This window comes from Aedes albopictus, chromosome 1, assembly GCF_035046485.1.
Source record: "Aedes albopictus strain Foshan chromosome 1, AalbF5, whole genome shotgun sequence".
NCBI classification, from domain to species: Eukaryota; Metazoa; Arthropoda; class Insecta; order Diptera; family Culicidae; genus Aedes; species Aedes albopictus.
In genome coordinates, this window is record NC_085136.1 from 110,855,242 (window position 1) to 110,880,059 (window position 24,818).

Here is a 24,818-nt window from a genome sequence, read left to right on the forward strand (position 1 = left end):
AGGCTTGCCGAGTTGGATAATTACGACGAGTGCTGTAAAAATCGAGTTTTGCACCGAGTAACGTACAACGTTTTTTTTTTTGCAATTTCATAAACTACCACTTCAGGATAGTTTTTATCAAAAATTGTTCACCAAACTGCACACTGATGTGCATAGTCATGTTTAAGAAAATCTGATCATAGCAGGTTATACTGTGCAGATGTCACATTTTTTCAAACCTGCGTTCAGAAACCATCAAGAATTTGATCAAAACTGAAAACAGTGCTGTAATGGTTCATTACGCAACGCGAATCAGTGCTGTAATGAATGATTACAGCACTGCTAATTTAGTGTGGGAAAGTAGGCCTTTTCCTGGCAGATTGGCATGAGGTAAAACCAAGGGTAAAACAGCCTGTTACTATGAGAAATTGCAAAAAAATATTAAAATTGATGCAAAATTTAATGATTACGACAGGAACCCGACCCGAGCAGAAACAAATAACTGACACATAACTGCAGCATACCAAAGTCAGGTATCATACCAAGGCACAGTGTTCGAAATCGTTGATTTTGCGATCAAAATTAAATAACTTTTTTTAGGTTGGTTCTAGAGAATTGGCGTGTTCTACAAAGTTTTTCTGCATGCTAAAAGGCGTCTTTTGATAAAATGTAATAAATGATTAATCCCCCTAGAAGTGAGATAAAAATTTTATTTTTTCGAAATATTTTTTTAGAGGTTTGGCGTCTTTGGCAAAGTTGTAGCCCATAATAAGAGAACAAAAATCGTAGAACATGTCAAAGCTCTATTTCTTACGGTTTTTGAGATATGGAGCGTTTTGTGCGAAGTACCCCTAAAACTAGTTTTTTCAGTGTAGCTTCAACAGATAAAATCCTACAGTATTGTGACCTTCTACAAACTTGTTCAGGACGTCAAAATACACATTTCTTCCGAAGATGTCAAGTCATTATATCTTAAAACAAAAAAGCTATAGGCAAATTTGTCATATTTTAAGGTGTACTTTCACCTTAAGTAACTATTTCCGGCGCAAAATGGCGCAGATGGCTCAATCGGTAGTTGAAAGATTAGACTTTTTACTATCACTTGGGGATGGAAACCCTCGTGGACAATAGTGGGAAAGGTGGTTTAAATACATGACAAAAACTAATTATTTTGCCTATAATACAAGAAAAATAAATTTAAAAAAAAAATAATTAAGAAGCCCACAGTAATTTTTACTGCACTGTGTTTCTTCCGGCAATATTTTACAACGTTTTTACAAAAACCAGTGAGTTTTTATCACTAAAAATTGAAACATAAGGACAAAATATTGTTCCCGAGAGTTATAACTAAAGCTAGTTCTAAATAAAAGTATTGAATTTCTTCAAACTTATGACAACATATCTATGCCCAAACGAATGACTACCTACCCTCTACCCAATAGTCATACAATTGAATGGCTACGGTGGTTAGAATATCAAATGCGTTTTGATAAATACCTTTGCTCTTCTTATTAAGGTAGTTGTGATTTTACATTCTTCAATACATATTTTGACGATTTTCTGGTGAAAATGTCTCAGGTGAAAATAAAGCAGATCTTTTTATATCAAATGATCAATTCGATAAAAAAAAATATTTTCAACTCGATTTTTGTGAAAAGTACTGTTAAAAATATGAAAAATACTTCAATCAACTCATGATGCAGACGATGGGACGTCAAAACATGTAATTGGTTAACGTCAAGAGATTAAAAATAATATTTGAAATAAAAAAAAAACCATCGCATTATTTCTCACACCCTGTATTTTATTGATTTATATCTGATATATTTCAATTGCTTCCCAGGTGTAAGTCAAACTCGTAGATTACCGAAAAAGCATAAATACAAATATAAATATAAATACATGAAAAAAAAATTCTACTCTGTGTTTTGTTGCACATCTTGAACTGTTTAATATTTCCTTCTTCCTATTTCTAGCGCTACATAACTTGAATATTGCCCCAAAAAAACTTCAAATAGGTAATTTTAAAGTAACTTTATCAGAAATTGCCTGATCATCAGATAGTAAACAAAATGAATTCAAAAGCATGAATAAAATATTCTGTTAGGTAAAAACAATGCTAAAAAACGACACGAATGCACCTTTGGCGTAAAGTATCGCTAATTTAAGTAAATAAATAAATAAATCATGCTCAAAAATATTGTAAAATATTGGTGGAAATTACGCAATGCAGTAAAAATTACTGCGGGATCCTAAATTATTAATTTTTTATTTATTTTTCTTGTATTACAGGCAAAATAATTAGTTTTTGTCATGTATTTAAACCACCTTTCCCACTATTGCCCACGAGGGTTTCCACCCCCAAGCGGTAGTAAAAAGTCTAATCTTTCAACTACCGACTGAGCCATCTGCGCCATTTTGCGCCGGAAATAGTTACTTAAGGTGAAAGTACACCTTAAAATATGATAAATTTGCCTATAACTTTTTTGTTTAAAGATATAATGACTTGATATCTTTGGAAGAAATGTGTATTTTGACGTCCTGAACAAGTTTGTAGAAGGTCACAAAACTGTAGGATTTTACCTGCTGAAGCTAAACTGAAAAAACTAGTTTTAGGGGTACTTCGCACAAAACGCTCCATATCTCGAAAACCGTAAGAGATGGAGCTTTGACATGTTCTACGATTTTTGTTCTCTTATCATGGGCTACAACTTTGCCGAAGACGTCAAATCTCTAAAAAAATATTTCAACAAAATAAAATTTTTATCTCACTTCTAGGGGGATTAATCATTTATTACATTTTATCAAAAGACGCCTTTTAACATGCAAAAAAACTTTGTAGAACACGCCAAACCTCTAGAACTAACCTAAAAAAAGTTATTTAATTTTGATCGCAAAATCATCGATTTCGAACACTGTGCAAGGCAAGGTATTGATCGGTTTATCCTGGTATTGGAAAATATTTAAAGGGCGAACACGAAATTATTGCAACACTTGCAACTGGCTGTAACTTTTTTCCCACTGGGCAGAAAATAACCAAATTTTGCACAGTTCCTCTTTGAAGTGTATTGTTTACATCCTGTGAATTGCGAAGTTGTGTGGTATCTTGCAGCAAAGATGGAAGTGAGTCAAGTGGAGACGCGTAAAAAAAATGTACGCTCACTTGCAAAATCCGGTACTGTCCCATCTTGACTTGGGAAAAATGCTGAAAATTAGCATTTCATCGTTCTCAAGGGTGTTAAAAAGGTTCAATGAGAGGTTGACTACGGATCACAAGCGCGGAGCAGGACGAAAACCGGGAGCAACATGTAAGAAGACGGAGAGGAAGATTAATGGTCATTCCAGCCGAAATCCGAACATTTCTACACGTGATGTCGCCAAAAAGGTCGGCGTTTCACAAACTTACGTTCAGAAGGTTAAGACAAGAGCTGGATTACATACATATAAGGTTCAAAACTTCCCAAACCGCGATGAACGGCAGCAAACTGTTGCCAAAACCCGTGCAAGGAAGCTCTACACGGAGGTCAGCATCTCCGTTGTTGTGTGATGGATGACGAAACATATGTCAAAGCTGACTTCCAGCAAATGCAGGGACAAGAGTTTTACACCGGAAATGATGAGTTCGAAGTGTATGATCGTTTTAAAAAGAAAAAAATGTCGAAATTTTCTTCGAAATACCTTATTTGGCAGGCCATCTGCACCTGTGGAAAGCGAAGTAAAATTTTCGTCACAACAGGCACCATAAATGGTGAAATTTGCAAGACTGAATGCCTCCAAAAACGTCTCTTTCCATTTTTGAAGCAGCTAGCAGCACAATGAAAACTCATGCCATTATTCTAAAAGTGTGCAACTATGGTATGAGGTGAATTCGGTGCATTTTGTCCCAAAGGACATGAATCCACCGAGCTGCCCTGAACTACGCCCAATCGAAACTTATTGAGCCATGATGAAGCAGGAACTCAGAAAGACCAAGGAGAAAGTTAAGGATGCAAGCGACATGCGTAGGAAGTGGCTAAAAAATGAGAAAAAGGTACCGGATACGACTGTACAAGCGCTTATGAATGGTGCGCATAGCGAAAGTGTCGTGAATTCTACCAAACAACCAGTAACAATTAAATGTATGTAAATTGAGGTTAACGGGGGAGACTGAGAAGACTTGATCCCTGGGGAGACTTTTTCCCCCCATATTTTCTCGGAATCAAAAACAGTTTCTTCTAGCATATTATTTCCAAAACAACATCTGGACAGACGACAATGTTTTGGCTACAATTGATTTTAATTGTGTATTGCATTATTTTTTAATGGCTGATGGTTTGTTTTCAGTCCTTCAGAAATCTTTTAGGCGATTCCGAAAAATCTCAATAACTTCGTGAAAATTGAACCAAATCGTGTCAAAATTTCACAGCACATAGTATAAATAAAATACTATCAAACGTATTGATCCAAATAAGGTTGTTTAATATATATTTCAATTAATGTAGCTTACTGTATACAACAGTGACATGGGGAGACTTGATCCCTCGAGGATTACACACACATTATATATGTGAAAAATAAAATTCTATTTGGAAGCTTCTATTTACTCGGAAATCTACTATATTCAATGATGAAACGTGTAAGACAATTATTATTTTATTACACACCATTAAAAGGGGGATCAAGTCTCCCCATTTTCAAAATACGGCATATCCTTAACAATTTAAGGAAATCTTATAATTTCAAATACACCATATTTATCAAAAATGTAAGAAAACTTGAAAAAGAAATGAACAGGAAGCTTCTGGAGTTATTTTCCCTTTAAATTAAACATGTACTCAAAAGGGAATCAATTGTGACCCATTTTGAAAAATACATCATAAGACATGCCTCCATAAAAACACAATTTTGAAAAATTTAACAATAATTTAAAGTCCTTCTGTTGTGTATAAACTTGCAATAGATGTTTACCTGCCATTCTGTACGAAAAATGGATCTAGTTTTGTGTTTTTTCTTAATGTTAGAGGCAAATTAAGAAAAAGGGATCAAGTCTCCCCAGTCTCCCCTACACATGTGAAACTCCTCTGCAATTCTTGTTTATATCCGATAAATACATGAAACTTTGAAGTAAACTAACTGTGTTGCAATAATTCCGTGTTCGCCCTTCAGCAGGCTTGAAAAGCGTCAGTGTCAACACTAGTCGTCACGTTATTTTTACAGAAGTGCCTGTCTCAATGTCATCGAATCGGAAGACGATGACCAAGAGAGTCTAACAATATTCGCTCATTTTTCGGTCTTTTCGTCATCTAAAATCGATTTAAACATGTTTTGGAAGATGATTCTTTTTAATTCTCGATTTCGCGAATTTCAGTTTATGCTTTTTCTAATTTTTATTTTTGAACATCTCCACAGTTTTATATTTTTTTGGAAGCCTATTTGGGGTACGGATTTTTTGAGTTTTCATCATTTTTATGATTTTATGATTATTGTTGAAATATTTTTATTTTAAATTGTTTTCACAGAAAATTTTATTTTCCTTGAAATTTCAAGGAAAATAATTTTAGAGTATTCGATTCCCTCAAACTATAAAACTAGGATAGAATTATTTGGGAAAAATTAAAAAATGTGTTAATTGTAGCGATTCAGAACAAAATAAACAATGACTTCTAGAAGATGACTAAAACATCAATTTTTTAATGATTTAAAAAAATGTAAAAACGCTTTAAAATACACCAAAACCATTTTGAGATGTACAAAACAGTCCCAAATATCAGCCAAAAATATAATTTTTTTGATTTTCCACGAAACAAAAATTACAAAAATGCTCAAACTATACCCCGTCTAAGGGGGGGGGGGGGGGGGGTTTGGTTATTAGAGGGTTAAATTCAACGGCTAGCTTAAATTTGATTGGACAAGGTGAAAATCCTAATTTCAAAACAACATGGAAGTTTCCGTCATGACACTTGATTATTGCGAAATGACATGACGAAGTGTGCGAGCGCTTGTTTAATTTTTTGACGATGACCTACTTGTTCATCGTCATGGGATGATTACGACCAATTACAGCACCAGTATTTAGTCACCGACAAAAAATAGAAGGGGTTGCCAAAATGTTTGGGATAGGTATTTTGTTTTTCTCTTTAAAAAGTTCAAAAAGCTGTAACTTTTTATAGAATGCATCAAAAAAGGTATTAGTCGGCCTTTGAGGTATTAAAAATAGCTCATTCCACTATTGTGTAGGTAAGGTACCCCGGGGCAAGTGGGACCTAAAAAAGTGCTAATTTAATTTTTTCATGCCAAAAAATTCTAAACATAAAAAAAAATTATAATTTCAATGGTTCTAAAAGACATTGTTAGTATATTTCTTCATGTTAACTTGTTAACTTAATGCATTGTTTCAAAATTTTTAAATTCTATATATTATGCATATAAAGAAAAGTGTAGCAGATCTTCATTTATTTACTCCGTTTCACGGGGCAAGTGGGACCTATTCGGAATGTTTGTACACATAATCTAGTTGCTGCTTGTAAGGTAGCATAAGTATAAATATCTCATACGAAAAACTATGTTCAGAGATTTGTGTTGGAAGAGTTTTGTGGTACCGTGCATAAATTACGTAACACTATAATAACGAATTCGTGAGAGAAAAAGTTGGCTTAACACTAGCAGCTCGTACAAAACCAATTGATTGTTTTACACAAAAAGCGTCATAAAGGTCAATGACGGAAGATTTGAAAACTTGCTTTTCATATTAGATAGTTGATGAATCTCACCAAAAGATTTTTTGTAAAGATTTACAGATGTTATGTTTCCCTCAATTCGATCATTAAATAAATAGTTTTTAAATCGTGAAATTTGAATAGGTCAAATTCCTATTTTTTTATACTTTATGGACGATTCCTTAACACTAAGAAAAACTCATTTTGCAGTGAAAAACGAAAAATAATAGAATAATAGACGAAAATGTATAAAAAAGATGGTTTCTAGAAAAATATGTTTTACCCCAGACCTCACCAATTTAAAAATCTTCATCATCAAAATTCAAGTAATTAAGTATCACTCAACGATTGATTAATTGAGACGCCGATTTTTACTTCACTTTTGTGTAAATTTTGACTTAAGCTGAAGAAAGTGAGATCAAACTATGACATTGTGTTTGTTTACTCTCATAGGTCTCACTTGCCCCAGTGATGCTGAAATGCACTGGGGTAACTAAGCAATTAACTAAAGGTAATATATGAAAATAAATTACAGCTTTTTCGCTTGAAATAATTAGCAAGCACTTAAAACCATGTTTAAGCCCAAATTGTTAAAGCTAGGATACCTTTTTATAGCCAACCATTGCCCCACGGGAAGCGAGTTCTGAATCTTGAAAATCAACACGTTTTATGATTCCAGGGTGAAGCAATTTTAGGATGATTAGTATCAAACCATTGCATAGAAAAACGATATGGTGCAACTCCATATAACGTAAAACTTGGTGGGTTTGTAGTTCATCGAAAATGATTAGACCCGTATTTTTTTTATTTCGTCTTAGGGTGACCAATCTTCAGATAAGTGGTCCTTAAAATCAAGGTTTTGAGAAACTAAGAATTTTCAAAAAGTCATACCTTTGAAATCAGTTGACCTTTTGAAAGCTATTGAATTGTGTAGTTTTTTAAAAAAAATACGTTGAAGGGGCCAAATTGTGTTTAGGCAAAAAAATATGCATTTATTTTAGTTTTCTCGTGTTTTCATGGTCTCGGGACCAAAGGGATACCCTGGTTTTATATTTTTATCAGAAAATTCAGGAAATCTGGCGTAACATTAAAAAAAAACAGATGTATGTTTTTTTCAGTTTTTGAGACATGATTTTTTGAATACAGAGTCATACTAGCTGCTCTAAAATTGCCTAAAATTGTAAATTCTCATAAAACTATGCCGTGATCCGTACAAAATGTTTTTCATACAAATGGTTTTCATACAAAAATGATACAAAGGGGCAAGGGGAGCAAAAATCAGCTGTTCTACTTTCGTCAAGACCGTACTCGGTATTCAAAATTAGATGTTTATGTGTAAAATATCATAATGATTCCATATTAATATTTGAATTCATCTCATCAATCACTTTCCCTCTCCACAGTTCACATCGCTCACACCTTCCCTCCTGGAAGCCCGCCCAGAGCCTCCCATCCGTGGCGGTGGAGGAGGTCCCGGTGGCCCATATCCTCCATCTCGACCCGAACCTCCGAACGGCGGCTACAGTTATGGACCACCTCCCCTGCCACCGTCCATATCCGTCAACAGCTACGGCTCAGCGACCTCCGAGTACGGCCCACCCTCGCAGGCCCCCATCATCCACAAGCACGTCTACGTGCACGTTCCACCACCGGAGGATGAGGTCCCTACCACTCGGTAAGTACGATGAAACAAATTCCGCCACATGGCATTATTTGCACCCACAAGCTCATACCATTTGTCACAACGCACGCATGCACACGGTGCGGTGCAGTACACCGAAGAAGGTCCCAGCATACATACCGCGCGCGATTATGTAAAAGCATTAAAATCGATGACCCCCTGATCGCGGGAGGGTCACACAGTGATCCACTTGACCTTCTTTGAACTGAAACCGTCGCCGTTGTCGTCCGTACTGTTGTGGTGGCATCGCCCAAAGGCTTTTCGTTGCTAACCCAGTCCGTGTGTAGGTATTACGGCACAGCATCATCGAAAAAGTCGTCTACTCATCTGCTGCTGGCTGGTTGCTTGTTGGATGGATGGACTGCAATGTGCGGAGGGCTGATCACTAATGGACAACTATACGTATACGGGAAGATCTGTTGATGGGCTGTGTCTTTTGTTGTCCTCACGCCGAATGGCACATCTCCGATTTGATTTTCAATGGAACGTGCTTATGCGCTAAATTCCTAATTCATCGCTTGCGGGTACATGGACATTATAAGTTATCTTCAGGTTCTCTTTTCGGTGCTTTTGTTGGTTGCATCTTTATTAGAGCTCAGAGAAGACAAGGCGATCCTGTATAATAGATAGTCTGTATCGTGTTTGTTTATGGTAGTGTAACAAACTTGACTATAATTTGATTTTTTGGTCACCAAAAGAGCAACTTCGGTTGTCCATTGTAAAAAAAAATATAAAAATGTCATAACTTATTGACGTTTGGGTATTTTGTATTTGGTAGTATATAAACTCAATGCAACTCAATTACCTTTTATATTCTAAATTTATTTCAAAGTTCCTTTGGGTGTCACGGTCGCCATGTGATCAGTGATGCTGATAGCCACCGCCTGTGTAGGTCGTTTCGCAAAACAAGAAAAAGTCTCTATGGGATGAAAATTCTCAAAACTGAAAAAACAACCCCCTGGACACGAATGCCAACTTTTTTGGTAAAGTGTCTTTAATAAAATATAATAATAATAATAATAATGAAAAAACAACCACGGCTTCCATATACCTGATCATTAGGCCTGTTCACTTTGAAACTTTTTTTCTCCGATTCTCCGTGACACATCAAATTATCAACCCACATGCAAAAACAAGTCTTCAGTCCAAAATTGAGCCAAATTGATAAAGATTTAAAGGTGTATCAAATCGATTTTGTGTTTTTTTAACCGTTTTCACAGAAATTTACTCATAAATCCAGAAATTTGCTCCGAAAGGGTGCTGAAAAAACCGTTAGGATATAGTTAGTAGAATACTCTACAACTTTGCCGAAGATACTACGGTGTTTAAATTGCGTATTTCGAAGCTATTCAATAATTTTAGTTGAAAAATCACGAAAAAACACGATATTTTTACGATTTTACATATAAAAGTCAAGTAGTTTTACATTATTTTACGTGACTAAATTAATTAGCTATTTCTCCTTTGTGTAACGAACATTTCGTCCATACATCGTTTTTGTGTAGGAATTCGTTTTCAATGACTAATTATCAAAAGTATGTCACGTTGATGCTAAAAATCGCGTAGAGTTGCCAGTGTACAAAAAGATGTACTTTATTTCCCTTCCCCCCCCCCCCCCCCCCCCCCCATGGTACTGTCATCAAATTGATAACTTTTTTCTACCTTATTAGTAAGGGTGATAACGACTTAGGGTCGTTACACCAGCACGAATTGAAACAAAGTTACCCATGATTAAGACGTCATGCCATCGTATTCTAATGCCTTTCGATTCAAGTATCAGAAATGGCGCAGATGATAAGGATCGAGCCTGCGGATCAGAAGGTCCCAGGTTCAAGCTCAAATACATAATAAACTTTTTTTTCTTTCTTTGTAGCAGTTAGGATGATGAATCTGCCATGAGCCATGGCCCATGAGTTACACGCAATCTCCCAAATAATGATGATCGGGACCTGCCAATTAAGTCCATTCCAGGACTAGCTAGATATTTAGTTTACTTGTTGACAAGAAATGGTGTCGACGAGATCAGCTGGAGTAAATATTGGAGATCTGTTTGATAAGTAGAATAACTAGCCACAGAAGTTCATTGTCGCGACTGTTCGTGTGACTAACATCTAGTTTGCCACGCCCTCACAGTGTCAGCAGCGGTACTAGAAGTGTCAAGTTAATTTTGTTTACCAAAACAAAAGATCCTCTACAAGAAGGACACTTGAAAATAGTGAATTATTGCAATTCAAGTTATTGAAATAATTAATTGAGAAAAGTGACTACAGCGCCATTAGAGTTCTAGTGTATTTCTATTGTTTGATACCGATTAATTTAGCTAAAATAATTCAATACGATGATGGAACTGCTTCTGGATGCAAAATTTATCATACAACGGTGGAGATTACTTGCATCTATCTAGCCACAAGCTACACAACTACACGATAAAGGGTAACTTCATTCTTACTATGCTCTCTACGGTTTCGAAACAAGGCTATGATGCCAAATTGCAATGAGATGCAGAGTGTAGTCTCATTAACTTATAGCTGGATCGAGACGCAAAAAATCCTATTCCAGGGCTCGAACCTTGAATCTTCGAATCGGCAGTCTCATGCTCAACCATCTACACCAAATTGAAACTGATGCAGATGCGACAAAGAAATGTAATGACGTTTTAATCATGGGTAACTTTGTTTAATTTTGTGCTGGCAACTCTATGCAATTTTTAGTATCAACGTGACATACTTTTGATAATTAGTCAATGAAAACGAATCCCTACACTAAAATGATGTATGGACGAAATGTTCGTAACACATAGGAGCAATAGCTAAAGAAATTAGTCACTTAAAACAATGTAAATTTACATGACTTTTACATGAAAAACCGTAAAAATATTGTATTTTTTCGCGATTTTTTAACGAAAATTGTTGAATAACTTTGAAATAAGCTATTTAAACACCGTAGTGTCTTCGGCAAAGTTGTAGAGTATTGTTCCAACTATATTTTAACGGTGTTTTCTGTACCTTTTCGAAGCAATTTTCTGGATATTGGAGTACATTTTCGTGAAAATGCTCGAAAAAACACAAAATCGATTTGATACACCTCTAAACCTTTATCAATTTGGCTCAATTTTGGACTGAAGACTTGTTTTTGCATGTGGATTGACAATTTGATGTGACACGGGTAGGTCAAAAAAAGTGAACAGGTCTACTGATCATACTATCGAAAAAAAAAGCTTCTCAATTAGATAATACCGTAAAACGGGGTAACTTTGATAACTTTCAGCTAATTTTCCTAATATATATAAAAATATATCTTTAGTGGTACATCAACATATGATTACATGATATTCATGGTGGTTTTTTTAGTAGTTGTTGAATGTTTTATCAACAAATTTTGAACAACACAGATTTAATGACATGAAAAATACAATGCCATTGCATACTTTTAGGCGTTTATCGGTGTATGGAGATTTTTCCCAATTTTTACGTAACTACTTTCATTTCGTAACAACACACTTCGTTAAAACATCCAAGGCCAGATTTGGAATCTACTATGATGGATCGTTCGAGAATAAGAGGCCAGTGATTGAAAAAAATAGTTGAAACGAAGTCGTATAGCAGATTGTTTGAAGGGATTGACGAATGACAAAAATATCAACAATTTTTATTGTTTCCTCAAAAAGTTGTATATAAATTAGGTTTTCATGAAAATACGTCTAAGACAAACTTGCATATGTATAGAATTGATCTACGTTTGCCTTTTTCTTAAATGACTGAAGAAATCATAATTATAAAATAAACTATACAATGCCTGTCGCACTATCAAAGTTACCCGCATTATCAAAGATACTCCGTTTTACGGTACCATACAAACCCCAAAACAGTTTTACTGTACCTTTTTTCTCCAGGTATATAGAATGTAAATCTCTTTTTAACGCTCCTTTGGCATAAGGGAAATAAGGGAAAAAAGGGTCAGGGAGCTGCTGCCAACGTAATGCAAAAGGATGGTTAAACATTTTCTTGTTTCGTTGAGACCTTTCAGATGAGTTGAGATATCAGTGTACATGGGATGGACCACAACTTCACACCCAATACATTTTCGCCCATTCTCCATTTCTCGGAAACACTTACAGTAATTTCATCACGGATTCTTTCAAAAATCCTCCAATGACAAATTTGGCAATTTTATTTAGTGATTGCGCAATAAATTTCACCAGAAATACCACAAAGAAATCTTGAAGAATATCTTGCATGGATTGCTTGAGAAATTTCTTCATGAATTTCCTACTAAATTCTCTCAGAAGTTTCTACAGAAATTTGTCTATGAATTCCTGCAGAAATTTCTCTAAGGATGTGTACGGAAAACCTTTCAAGGAGCTCCTTGAAAATTCCGAGATAAAATCTTCTAAAAATGTTTCAGAGATTTCTCCAGGAAATTAGGTGTACAATATTAAGAAATCTCTCCAAGATTTCGTTCATAACATTTTCAGTAGATTTCTCTAGAAATCTCTACAGGATGGATTCCTTACAAAGTGCTTCAAGGAGTTTCTTAGAGAATTCCCCGAAGATTTTCTTCGGCAATGGTTTCAGAAGTTTCTCCAGAAATTTCATCAGAACATCCTTCAAGAGTTTCATCGCTAATTCAGTCAAGAGTAGCTGCAGGAATTGCTCAGATAATTTCTTTGACAATTTCTCGTGGAGTTGTTTTTAGAACATTTAGAACATTTTAGTTGTTCTTTCGGGTACTTGTGGGGCTCTTTCAAGGAAATTTCTGCAGGTGTTCTTTTGGGAGTTCCTAATGGAGGTCCATCGAGTTTTTATAAATGAAAGTTCCTTCGGGAATTCCTCCAGCAATTTCTTCGAGATTTTTTATTCCAGAAGTTCAACAATAATTTTAATAAGTGTAAGAAGGGTTCTGTTCACCAAAGGTGGATTAATTCAGGTTTTTTTTTGAGAAATGCTTCAGATGTTCCTTCAGGAATTTCTCCAGGATCCATCGGAAATTCCTCCATGTGCTCCTTCGGGATTTCCTTTAGGAGTTCCATAGGGAGTTTCTCCAGGAGTTCTTTCTGGAATTCCTCCAGGAGTGCATCGAGAATTCCTGGAGGTATTCTTTCGGACATTCCTAAAGGTATTCCTTTGGTAATTCCTAAAGGTATTCCTACGAGAATTTCCCCAGGATTTCCTTCGGGATTTCATTGAAAATTCCATCAGGTGTTCCTTCGGGAATTCCTCCAGGTATCAATCGGAAATTTCTACAGGTGCTCGTCAGGAATTTCTGTAGTAGTTCCATCGGGAGGTGCTCCAGGAGATCCTCCAGGAATGTATGAAGAATTAGCTTAAGTTAAAATTCACAAATACAAAGAAATTTAAAAAAAATCCTCCAGGAATCTAGGAGATCATTTGGGAATTGCTCTAGGACTTCCTTCGGATGCGTTTGAAGAATTGGCGTAGTTAAAATTCACAAATAAAAACAATCATTTGGGTATTCCTCCAGGAATTACTGTAGAAATTTCTCGAGGTGCTTTTCGGGAATTACCTTAGGAATTGCATCGATATTTCATCCGGGAATACCTCTAATGGGTCTTTCGGGCGAGAGCTCCTGCGGAAATTGGTTGAGGGATTCCTGTTGGAGTTCCTTTGGTAGATTCATGAGGTTTGGAACGGACCTGATGTGATAGAGCACTTGACTATCACGCCGAGGACCTGGGATCGAATCCCACTCCCAACAAACTCGCAAAATGTGAGTTCTTCCTTCGGAAGGGAAGTAAAGCGTGGGTCCTGAGATGAACTAGCCTAGGGCTAAAAATCTCGTTAATACAGACAAAAAAAGATTCATGAGGAATTCTTCCGATAATTTCTTTAGGTGTTCTTTCCATCATGTTTCCCCTAATAATGTTCCTTCGGGAATTTTTGTTGGAGTTCCTTCGGAAATTACTGCTGGAGTTTCTTCGTGAATTTCTCCATGAGTTATTTCGAGAACTCCACTAGCTGTTTTTCGAAAGCTCCTCCAGGAGCACCATCGGAAATTCTTCCAGGTCTTCTTTTGGGAATACCTCCATAGTGTTTTCCAAAAAAAAACCTTTGAGACTTCCCCAAGGAGTTCTTTTAAAAATTCTTCCAGGAATAACATCGGAACAGTGTTTCTACGGGAATTACTAAAGGAATTCTTCGTTCAGAAATTCCTGCGCGAGTTTCTCCAAGAATTCCGTCGGATTTTTTTTTTTTTTCAGGTATACCATAGGGAATTTCTCTAGGTATTCCTTCGGGTGTTGCTCGAGGAGTTTCTTCAAGAAATTGTTCAGGAGATAATTTTGACAAGACTATCTTGATTTTTGTCAAAAATTTTTTCAAGATATCTTCCAATAGTTTTTATAGAAATAATTACCAAAGTAGATAATGGAGAAATTCCCAGAAAATTTTCCGGACACCTGAAACAACTCACGATAAAACTTTTGGAGAAGCTACCGACAGTGCTCAATGTGCAATTTTCCGAAGAATTTCTTGAAAGAATTCCCGACTGATCTCCTGAAGCATTTCTTGTGGGAATTCTCGAGTGGAGAAAATTTTAAAGGAATTCATTATGAAATATCAAATTGTAAGAATATTATTTTCCTACACATATAAAATTAAACATTTGAATTCAAACGTAAAGCTAAATGTCCTTTTTTTGGCGTGTAGCACATTACCCTTACAGCTACACTTGAATGACCATACTATTTTATATACATTCGCCGCCATCCTGTGGAAGCTCATTTGAAATGAAATATTTCAGCATGAGAGGTCTAAAGCTCGCGATAAAAAATCATAGTATATTTTAAGACGCAATATTTAAATTGGAATGTACTAATGCGCAATTTACCAGTGACCTCCAAATCTAATGGTATTATTTGAAAATGCGTTTGAAAATAAAAGGAAATCTCTCTCTCAAAACTGACCAATGCTAAAAGAGGACCCAAGTAACACAGAAAACATATTTAGAAGAAAAAAACTTTAAAAGATGCTTTATAAACGTATTATAAGAGCATCAGAAAACATCAAGTGTTATTTTTTAGTTTATTTTCTGTTGGCTGCTGACTTAAAGCAAAAAAATATCTTTGGCTGTATAGCGTGAAAAAATACGTAGAAAAATCTTATATCCAACATCTATCACCGTCTAATCAATGTTTACGTTTTAATTCAGAGTTTGTTGATGAGCCATACTGCGACCATCCTACGATTACTCAGTTATTGTTTCATCCGCTCATCCGCAAAGGCTATGTGGTGATAAACCCGTCTACGGCAAACAAATTCATCAGTAAAACATGAATTAACCAACTTATTCAACTAGATAATAAATAAAAAAGACCGGGTTTCAATAAGATCACCAACACGATAAAGCACTGAGCTCTCAGAAGGAACCGAACATCCCACTTTCCAAGTTCGTCTAAAAACAGCAACCGCGATTACCTTCCTTGTCCAAACAGGGTCTAAAAACATTCACTAATATGAGAAGTATCCGGCCAGAGTGCCTGGCGTAATGGTTTATACAATGAAAACCTGCAGCCGGAACACAATCGCCAAATCCATCAAGATTCTATTCCGGTTGCGTTTCCTAGGTACAATTCCCCACAATCAGGAACCATCCAATATCGGGTTGTTCCCGACATGAGCTAACCGGGTATCATCGTGAACCGTCACTGTGCCCGTTAAATTTCACCGATAACTCAAGAAACTATCCGCCTCCATTAGCAGAATGGTTTGACATTACTATTTAATTTTGACACTTTGACAGATAAACCAAACAGCTATAATATAGTTGTTTTGGCGTATCACAAAACAAACAAATAAGTAAGTTTGTTGAAAAGTTGTTAATAAAATGAAGTATAAATGTTTTAACAAGCGTTAGTTGTATAGTTGCTCGCAAGATGTAATTTTGATGAAATTTATACTTGTTCTATATCACAACTGATTTGTATTTTCTGTTTCTCTTTATTCTATAAGAAAAATGATTCAATTTACAGTGCCGAAAAAAAATATGAGCTCATAAAAAAGTAAGGACCAAAATTACTTTCTTATATTCCTTGATCATTGTTCAAGAAACTGCTTTTAAGTTTAATAATATTCTATTATGAGGCAAAATCAGTTTATGACGGGTCGAGGGTCAAATTTTATGTATGAATAAAATTTTTAATTGCATTTAAAATATTTTGAACAGCACTGTAATTTGCATGGACAATCCGCCATATTACTTTTTCCGTGCGAATTATGAAAAAATCTACGAAACAGTATCAAGTGGTAGGATTATGCTACATTTTTTAACTCAAATCAACAGAGCATAAATTATGAATGACTGGAATCATAAGTTTCACCATAAATCTTAAAGCGCAAGTGAAACAGTGGAAACATCACTGAATATGTCTCATTTGATACTTTGTTATCCAAATATTTAACAATCATCGGCTTCATTTCTTGAAAGGCAGTTTTCATGTTAAAGAAGCTAATTGCATTTGTCCAGAAAAAAGAAATTGTTACTTCATTGTTCTTTTTTCGTGTTTTTTTCTGGAAGTTGTCACGCTTTGAATACAGTCGGGTCTCATGCGGGACCGGTAATATATATGTATTCTGCAAGTTATATTACTTTCAAATAGCTTCATTACGAAGATTTCAATAATGTGCATTATAAAAGCTTTCTACATATCTATATCACTTGGAAATAACTCATTTTCAACCTTTAATTGAGATTGTGTTATATGTGTTATATGCAAGTTATATAATCAACAAGTTACTCGGTTTAAACTCATCAATATTGAAAAGTTGTTTTGATCATATATTTGAAGTAGTATAAGTGTATTTGGATACATCTTATACAACCTGTAAGATGTTTTATAAGCCGCCATTTTTTGCGCTGTTTTGCTTATATAAGTGTTCGATATTAAGTCAATAATGCAGGAAATGAACAGCCGACTAAGTACGAATCGTGAATTTTAAACTATTATAATACTAGTTGTGTTACTTGGGGATAAAACCCAACTGCACAGCATTCGGGTGCAATTGAGACTTAATTTAATAGCTAATCCCATTTTGAATCGCGAATGCGTTTCTATTCTGGTGGAGTACTTAGTCGTGATCAGATGCATTTTCGCTAAGTGATCAGGCAATTTCAAAAGTGTGAAGTTGAAGATTAAAATAGAAAACTTTAATTTATTTCATAACTAAACTCGAAGTAAGGAACCGCGAGTTAAATTTAGATTAAATTATTTAAATGAGTTTTTCCTAGGTTTTGAGTTGAATTTTTTGAGTCGTAGAATTAGAACGAAAATTGTGGAAAGTGAACGAAAAGGAAACGTATTATCAGGTAAGCTAGTGCAACCATTGGTGAACCAAATTAGGAGTTTAAACTTGGATTACGTTGTTTAGGCGTTAGTGGCCCAATAACGTGGGCGGCCAGTGCAGGCTTATTGTGAACCACTGCAGAGGGTGGTATTTTTCCACCTCCCACTCGATCCGCAATCAACAATCTGTCGGACAACCCGAGCCGTCCAAACCAGTTGCTCGAAACGACGTGGTTGTTGTCCCGGCTAAGCACGGGTTCGCTCGTCGCGTAAAGTCGTGAGGCGTAGAGCTAAGCAACCGAAGCTCGGACTCCACCAATACCGGGGACGCAGTCACCCCGATGTCCAACGCTCACGCATGAGTGAATCGGTTTTGGATCATCTCACAACGCCGCAGTTTCATGCCTTCCAAGCCGCTCCTTGTCGTCGGATGAACGCTACAAAACACCCGCCGAGGGAGCTACGCCTGTAAAGACAAGGTCAGATTATATGGTTCACCAAATAGGGCCTGTATAGTAAATTTACTGCCCTGAATCGCATATCTGTCCCATTTGCATAGGAAATCCAGCAAAGATGGGACTGATATGCGATTCACGGCAGTTTAGGCAAACCCAATTTTGAATTTAAAACCCAAACGTGACGTCACACTCTAGTTTCACCTGAGAGCGAACTTGAACTAAAATTCTCAGAATTTGGATTGTGAAACTCCAAAAATTCAACATTTTTGTAGAATAGTTTTTTTAATGAATTCGAATCAATAAATGAATTAATCAAATTAGTTCGAGTTTAGTTGTGACTTCCCCAGATACGGTCATCACTTGTTAGAATCAATTCAATTTAGTTCTTTGGATTGAACGGCTTTGCACCATTCCGTTTTGGGGAATTTGGAGATTGGAATTCCGCTCAAAGAAATACCATCAGGTTTGGATCTCTGTTAGCGTTAAAGTGAACCATTATTCTGAAGAAACTGTTTCAACCTGCCTTGAGAAAGGCAGTCTCATGCCGGGGTACTCGCAAATGAGTTAACGGTCCTTCGAGAACGAAGGTGGCGCTTAAGCCGTTGACTTGATAAACAGAATTAATTGTTACAAAATGAAACTCCTAAAGAATTTTCGATAAAACTTCTCAAAAATAAGACCTGGGAGAAATACCGGCGAATTCCAATAACGATTGCCGATTGAATTCCTTGAGTAATTCCCAATCCTACTCTTTGGGGAATTCTCAGTGGAACTGCGTTCATGATGTTTTTTTCTGAAGCAATCGCTAATGGTATACCTGGAGAAATTTCCAATGGAACTCCGAGCTGAATTTTCAATAAAATATAAGTCGGTATTGCCAAAGAGACTCCTGGAGAAATTCCCAATAAAACTCACGGAGAGAATCTCAATAGACTCCTGGAATTCCCGAAGGAACGCGTAGAGAAAATCCCAATGAAATTCTTCGAGGTATTGCCAATGGAAATCGTGAAGGAAATTTTATTGGAATTTCTGTAAAAATTTTCAAAGAAACGCCTGGACGTATTAACAAAATTCCTGCAAAAATTCTTATGGAGCACCTGCAGGACTTCCCAATGGATCTCCTGAATTAATTTCTAAAAGATTCTTGGATTCATTAATGGAGGAAGTCCTAAAAGAACTCGCGATATAATTCATGGAGAAATTATCAAGGGGAACTCCTGGAGAAATCATGCATGAAATTCTTGGAAAAAACTCGCCTACAGAAGTTCTAGTTGAATTCCTGTAGATATTTTCAATAAAACTTCCCGAAGAATTCCCAATGCAGCTCTTGGAGATTATCGAAAGAAATCCTGGAATTGTCACAACAAATCTTGGAGGAATTCACAAAGAAACTCTTGTGAAAATTCTCGATGGAACTCCTGGAGAAATTTTCGAAGAAACTCCTGGTGAGATTCTCAAAAGAACTCTTGGAGGAATATCCGATGGAACCTCAGGGTGAATTTGAGGAAGTTTCTGGAGTATTTGTTGAAGGAACACCTCAAGAAATTCTCGAGGAAACTTCTAAAGAAATGGTCGCTTGTCGACTGTGAAACTTTAGCTGGAAAACGTGATATTCTCGGCATTTGCAGTCTATAGAGCAGCGAGAACGATATTGTCTCTACATCCGACAGTTTCGGTAATATATTTTACCTTTTCCAGGGATTCTAAACTTTTGAAAATTAATTTACAGTTCATGATTTCTGGCTCACCCTATTACTTACAGAGGTTACGTTCTCTTGTACGTGTATGGTTATGCTCTACATAGAATAGTCTAGGTGAATGGTTTTGTGGCTGTGGACATTATGACATCTTAGAAATAGTTTTGTCTGGTTTTAGCTATTGAGCTTGAGCTTGAGCTACTCCCGCAGTTGCTCTACTCCAGTATCGCCAGGTCAGCTACACTCAAACAAGGAACCAATGAGATAGCTGCTTGGGACTAACAGGCATTTCAGTGTGTGAGCGTTGGTGGTCTTGTATTTATAGGCGACAATGGCGCCTGCTGCGTCAAGTTGCAGGTCAATGGGGAAGGGGAGAGAAGTGATGATTGCAATCGCTTGCCCACATCAGGCCGTTGAATCCTCTGCGCCTTCACAAGGTCATGCGGATGTTGGTGTGTTGGTGGGAAAATGTTTATTTTTTGGCACATGGATCATGCATTGGTGCAAGGATGCCAGACGTAAAGCGATAGGGAGCACAGTCCGCTTGGTTGCATAACTTATAGGCGTTATATGATAAATTGACACTGTGCTGGGATGAAAGTTGGAAGGAAGGGAAACGGCTTTTTTCCAAGCCGTTTCTGGTTCTAGCGATCACTACGAACATACGAATATAGATGAGATGTATATGTAGGAGAGAGAGAGTGAGAGAGATAGTAGATAGAAAGAAACAAAGTAGGAGGAAAGGGACGAGCCAGGGATTGAACCCAGGACCTTCTGCATATGAATCAGAAGCGGTAGCCACTAGACCATCAAGCAGGGATGGCATTCACCATTTGCAAAGAGTTACATTCACTTGCTACTATCTCAGTTCATAAGCATGCTATCAAAAAGCAATGTATGGATGACTTTTACCTTGTAGTTTTATCTGAAAGTTTGCCGAATATCATAAGGGTCGCACACGCATGCTTAACTCGTGAGCGAGCTGTGAAAGCAACTCTCCACGCCGTGAATGTAATTTACATTCACGGCGTGGAGAGTTGCTTTCACAGCTCGCTCACGACTTTGGTATACGTTTGCGACCCCAATGTTATTTGGCAAACTTTCAGATAAAATTACAAGGTTAAATTCATCCATACATTGTTTTTCGATAGCATGCTTCTGAACTGAGATAGTAGCAAGTGAATGTAACTATCTGCAAATGGTGAATGCCATCCCTGCACCAAGCTCTCTGGTTTTAGCTATTTCCTACTTACTGCAGCACGGTTGCCGACATGAATTTCATAAACTCACTTCACACACTTTTTCCATGAATATAAATGCACAAATCTGCATAACTGGCCACTCGGTAACAACTTTGGTAAGATAAAAAAGAGAGAATGTCGAGTCGAAGAGTTGTCAGATGGAAGAATCACACACCACAGACAGAGAAACAAACAAATCAGAGTTTCCTTCGGAGAAACTTTCATTTGGAGAAATTTCCAAATGAACTTTTACATGAATTCTCCCAAGAACTACTACGGAATTTTCAAGGAACTTCTGAAGTTATTGTTGAAGGAACCCTTGGATAAAATCTCGAAGAAATTTCTGAAGGAACTGCCAATGAATCTCGTTAAAACTACTGGATGAATTCCCGAAGAACTTACCGATGGAACTTTTGAAGGATTTACCAATTGAACTCCTGAGAAATTCACGATGGAACTCTTGGTGCTGGATGCCCTCCAAGAGTTAGGGTAGTGGACGTATTTTGGCCCACCCTGGGTTTTTTATTGCATTTATCAGAAAATCTCTACCAAATCTTGGCAAATGAGATTATATGATAAATGCAACAAAAAACCCAGGGTGGGCCAAAATACGTCCACTACCCTACAATGTAAAATTCTTCTGAGAGATTTCTTGAGGAAATTCTGAAGAAATTATTGAAGGAATTTATTGGAGAAGAAACTTCTTGAAGAATTCCCGAAGGAGCTACTGGATGAATTTGCGATGGAACTCCTGAAGGAATTCTCGATGGATTTTTTTGGAGGAATTTCCATTGGAACACCTGGAGTTATTCTTAATGAAGCTCTGGGGAAAAATCGTAATTAAACTCCTGCAGGAGCTTTCGTTGGATTTTGTGGAGCAATCTTCGATGGTTTTTTTTTTTTAAAGAAACTTCTTTCATAATTATTAAAGGAACTACTGTATGAATTCCCAAAGAAACTTTCTTTAAAAAGGAAATCTTGTATTCTGTCTAAGAAATATCCTAAAGACCTGTTGCAGGAATTTATGAAGAAAATCTAGGAATTTACAATGGGACTCCAGGAGAATTCCCGATGGAATGCCTGGAGGAACTCCTGAAAGAACTTCTTGAGGAATTTCTAGACGGATTCCCAATGGAATTCCTGAAGGATAAACGATGGAACTCTTGGAGGAATCGAAAAAACCTCAAGGAAACTACATCAAGAACATCTCCTAAAGAACTGTTGCAGAAATTCTCGAAGAAAATCAATGAAGAATTCCCGAAGCAGTTGATAAAGGAATGCCCCATGGGACACCCAATAGATCTCTCAGATGAATTCTTGAAGGAATTCCTGGATGAATTACCAATGAAACCCCTGCGGAAATTCTCGATGAAACTCCTGGAGGAATTCGCGATAGAGCTCCTGGGAGATTTTTAAAGAAACTTCCAAAGTAACTACCCAACTAACAATCGCAAGCTGCAAACAAGCATACATGCTGAATTGTGGCTTTATAATAGTAATGATAGCTAAACTAAAATTGTTCTGTTATCAATTCAAAAAGTAACCAATGTTCAACCTTTCATATCGGGATAAACAATGATACAGTCGAACCTCCATGAGTCGATGTTCCTTGACTCGATATCGACTCATGGAGGTAAATATTTTCACACTGAAAAATAGTTTTTGGGTTACTATGATGGTCCCCCAAGCTTCCAAAAGGATTTTTATTCCACTACTCGATATTTCCTTGAGTCGATGGTCCCTTCAATATCGACTCATGGAGGTTTTACTTATTTTTGTTTTTTATTATTGTGTATTTTGACTAAAACCTAATTTTACACTTATGGTGGTTTAACTGTAATTTACTATAATTTAAAACACTTTATTCGGCTAACAGTAATTCCTTTACAAAATAGTTTAACAAGACCTTCGTCTGCTTCTTGTTAAGTTCATGTAAAAAATTTCACATATATTTGTATAATGTGTTTTCACAAGTCAAATAAGCGTTTTCGTTTCATCATACTTTGACTCAGTGTACAGTATGAAAAACACGTGCTTTTTACTGAACAGCAGCTGAATTAATGTGTTGCTCAGTTGTTAACCATAAACAGAACATTTTTAAGGACAGACTTGTTAAAGCCCCAAAATGGCCGCCACAATGGCCGACTTTAGCACCTACTCACGATTTCAAGGGTACAAATCTCTTCGTAAACATAATTAGTACACCTGAGCTATTCATTTTAAGCTTATTACAAGTGGGCAAGAACAGAACAATAAAATGCTCCGCACCATGAAGTTAGATTTCCGTATGAAATTTCACAGTTTCCGCAAAAAAATCCATGATAACATTGAGCAAACCAGCGGCAGCTGCGAATTCGGATATTCAATTCCAAAGTTTGGTTGCAGAAAACTAATTCCAATGTTGAGACTCCTGGAAAAAAAAATCCTTAATGAACTTCTGGAGAAACTCCCAATGAAATTCCTGGAAGAACTCCTCATAGAACTCTTTGAGTACTTCCTAGACGGATTCCCGATGGAACTCCTGAAGGAATCAACGATGGAACTCTTCTCGAAGAAACTCCTGAGGGATGTTCCAATGAAGTTCTGCAGTGGATGTTGAAGGAACTACTGAAAGAACTCGCAAAGAAACTGCGTCGACTTCGACGTTGAAGTCGAAGTCTACGCAGCATTGTGGCTTCCACTTTAGCCCGTATGTCCAACGAATTCAAGAAAGACACATGTGCCGATAGTATGATCACCGCTTCTAGAAGGAAAGCTCACATATCTGCTTGCTTCCCAATGGCACACCTTGAGATTTTGAACAGGACATGCATAAAAGAAAATTTTGAAAAGTTAGTGCAGTTATATTTCTTTCAGGTTAATTGAACAGAGAAAATGAAAGACACTCGAAATGTACAATTATTTTGCAAAACTATCTCAGTTCTGTTACTTTGTTGCTACAGTAACTTGTAATAGGCCTCCCTCAGAGGCACTGCTCAAACGAAATCGGTCGACCACACCAACCATCTAGCGGTCCATCGCAATGCAAATGATCGTCTTCGTCCATTTCCCTACCGGTTTGCATTGTTTTCCAGCCCAAACGGTGTTATTCACCTTATTTCCTAACCGAGTGGCCACTAATTTTGGTTTAGGAGACACTTTTAAATACGTGGCTGTGGTTTTTCCACGAACTAAAGCGCGATGCACCGCGCCGCCACTAATTGGCTACAGTTGTCCACGTTTTGCTCATCGGCGCTCATCCAATTAAACAACAGTCGCGATCAGAGCGTCGAGAGGCGTGGGATACCTACCCGATCGTTGTGGTACCCCCGAGCTCAATTAAGCAACGCAATTCTTTTATAATCTCTTGATTTATTCTGTGTTTTGTTTCAACATGATACCGAAGGGGTTCGTTATCAGCGACGGCGTTGCACTTGCACCCGACCGACATCGATTTCAATTTGTAGTTTATCGTCTCATCACCAAGCTTTACTCGGCGAAGACGTGGGAAACCCTATCGTCGAAAGAAGATCATACCCCTCCTCACGCAACTTGTGCAAACTTATTCTTGTACCAACAAATTTCGCTCTTTAGTTCTTTGCACTTTGCGGACTGGTTAACAAATGCCTTCACCGCGAAGAAGCACGCGTCGCATCGAGACAAGGTCTGATTTGTATGCTAATTAGTTTTAGGTCGATCGTTGTGGATCGGTTGGTATAGGGGTAATATAAAACCAACTCGAAGAATTTATACGATCTATGCGCCGCCACCGCAGCAGAGGATTTCAACA

General features: G+C 36.9%; 1 protein-coding gene across 2 annotated transcripts in view; it reads left to right on the plus strand.

The window, feature by feature from the left end:
- Window positions 1-24,818, plus strand: part of LOC109397684 (uncharacterized) — a 44,017-nt gene that overhangs the window by 4,869 nt on the left and 14,330 nt on the right. For both annotated transcript variants that reach the window (XM_062845178.1, XM_029878316.2), the window contains exon 2: window positions 8,078-8,349. In XM_062845178.1, coding sequence (XP_062701162.1) covers window positions 8,078-8,349 — 272 coding nt within the window. The remainder of the gene's footprint in view (window positions 1-8,077; window positions 8,350-24,818) is intronic.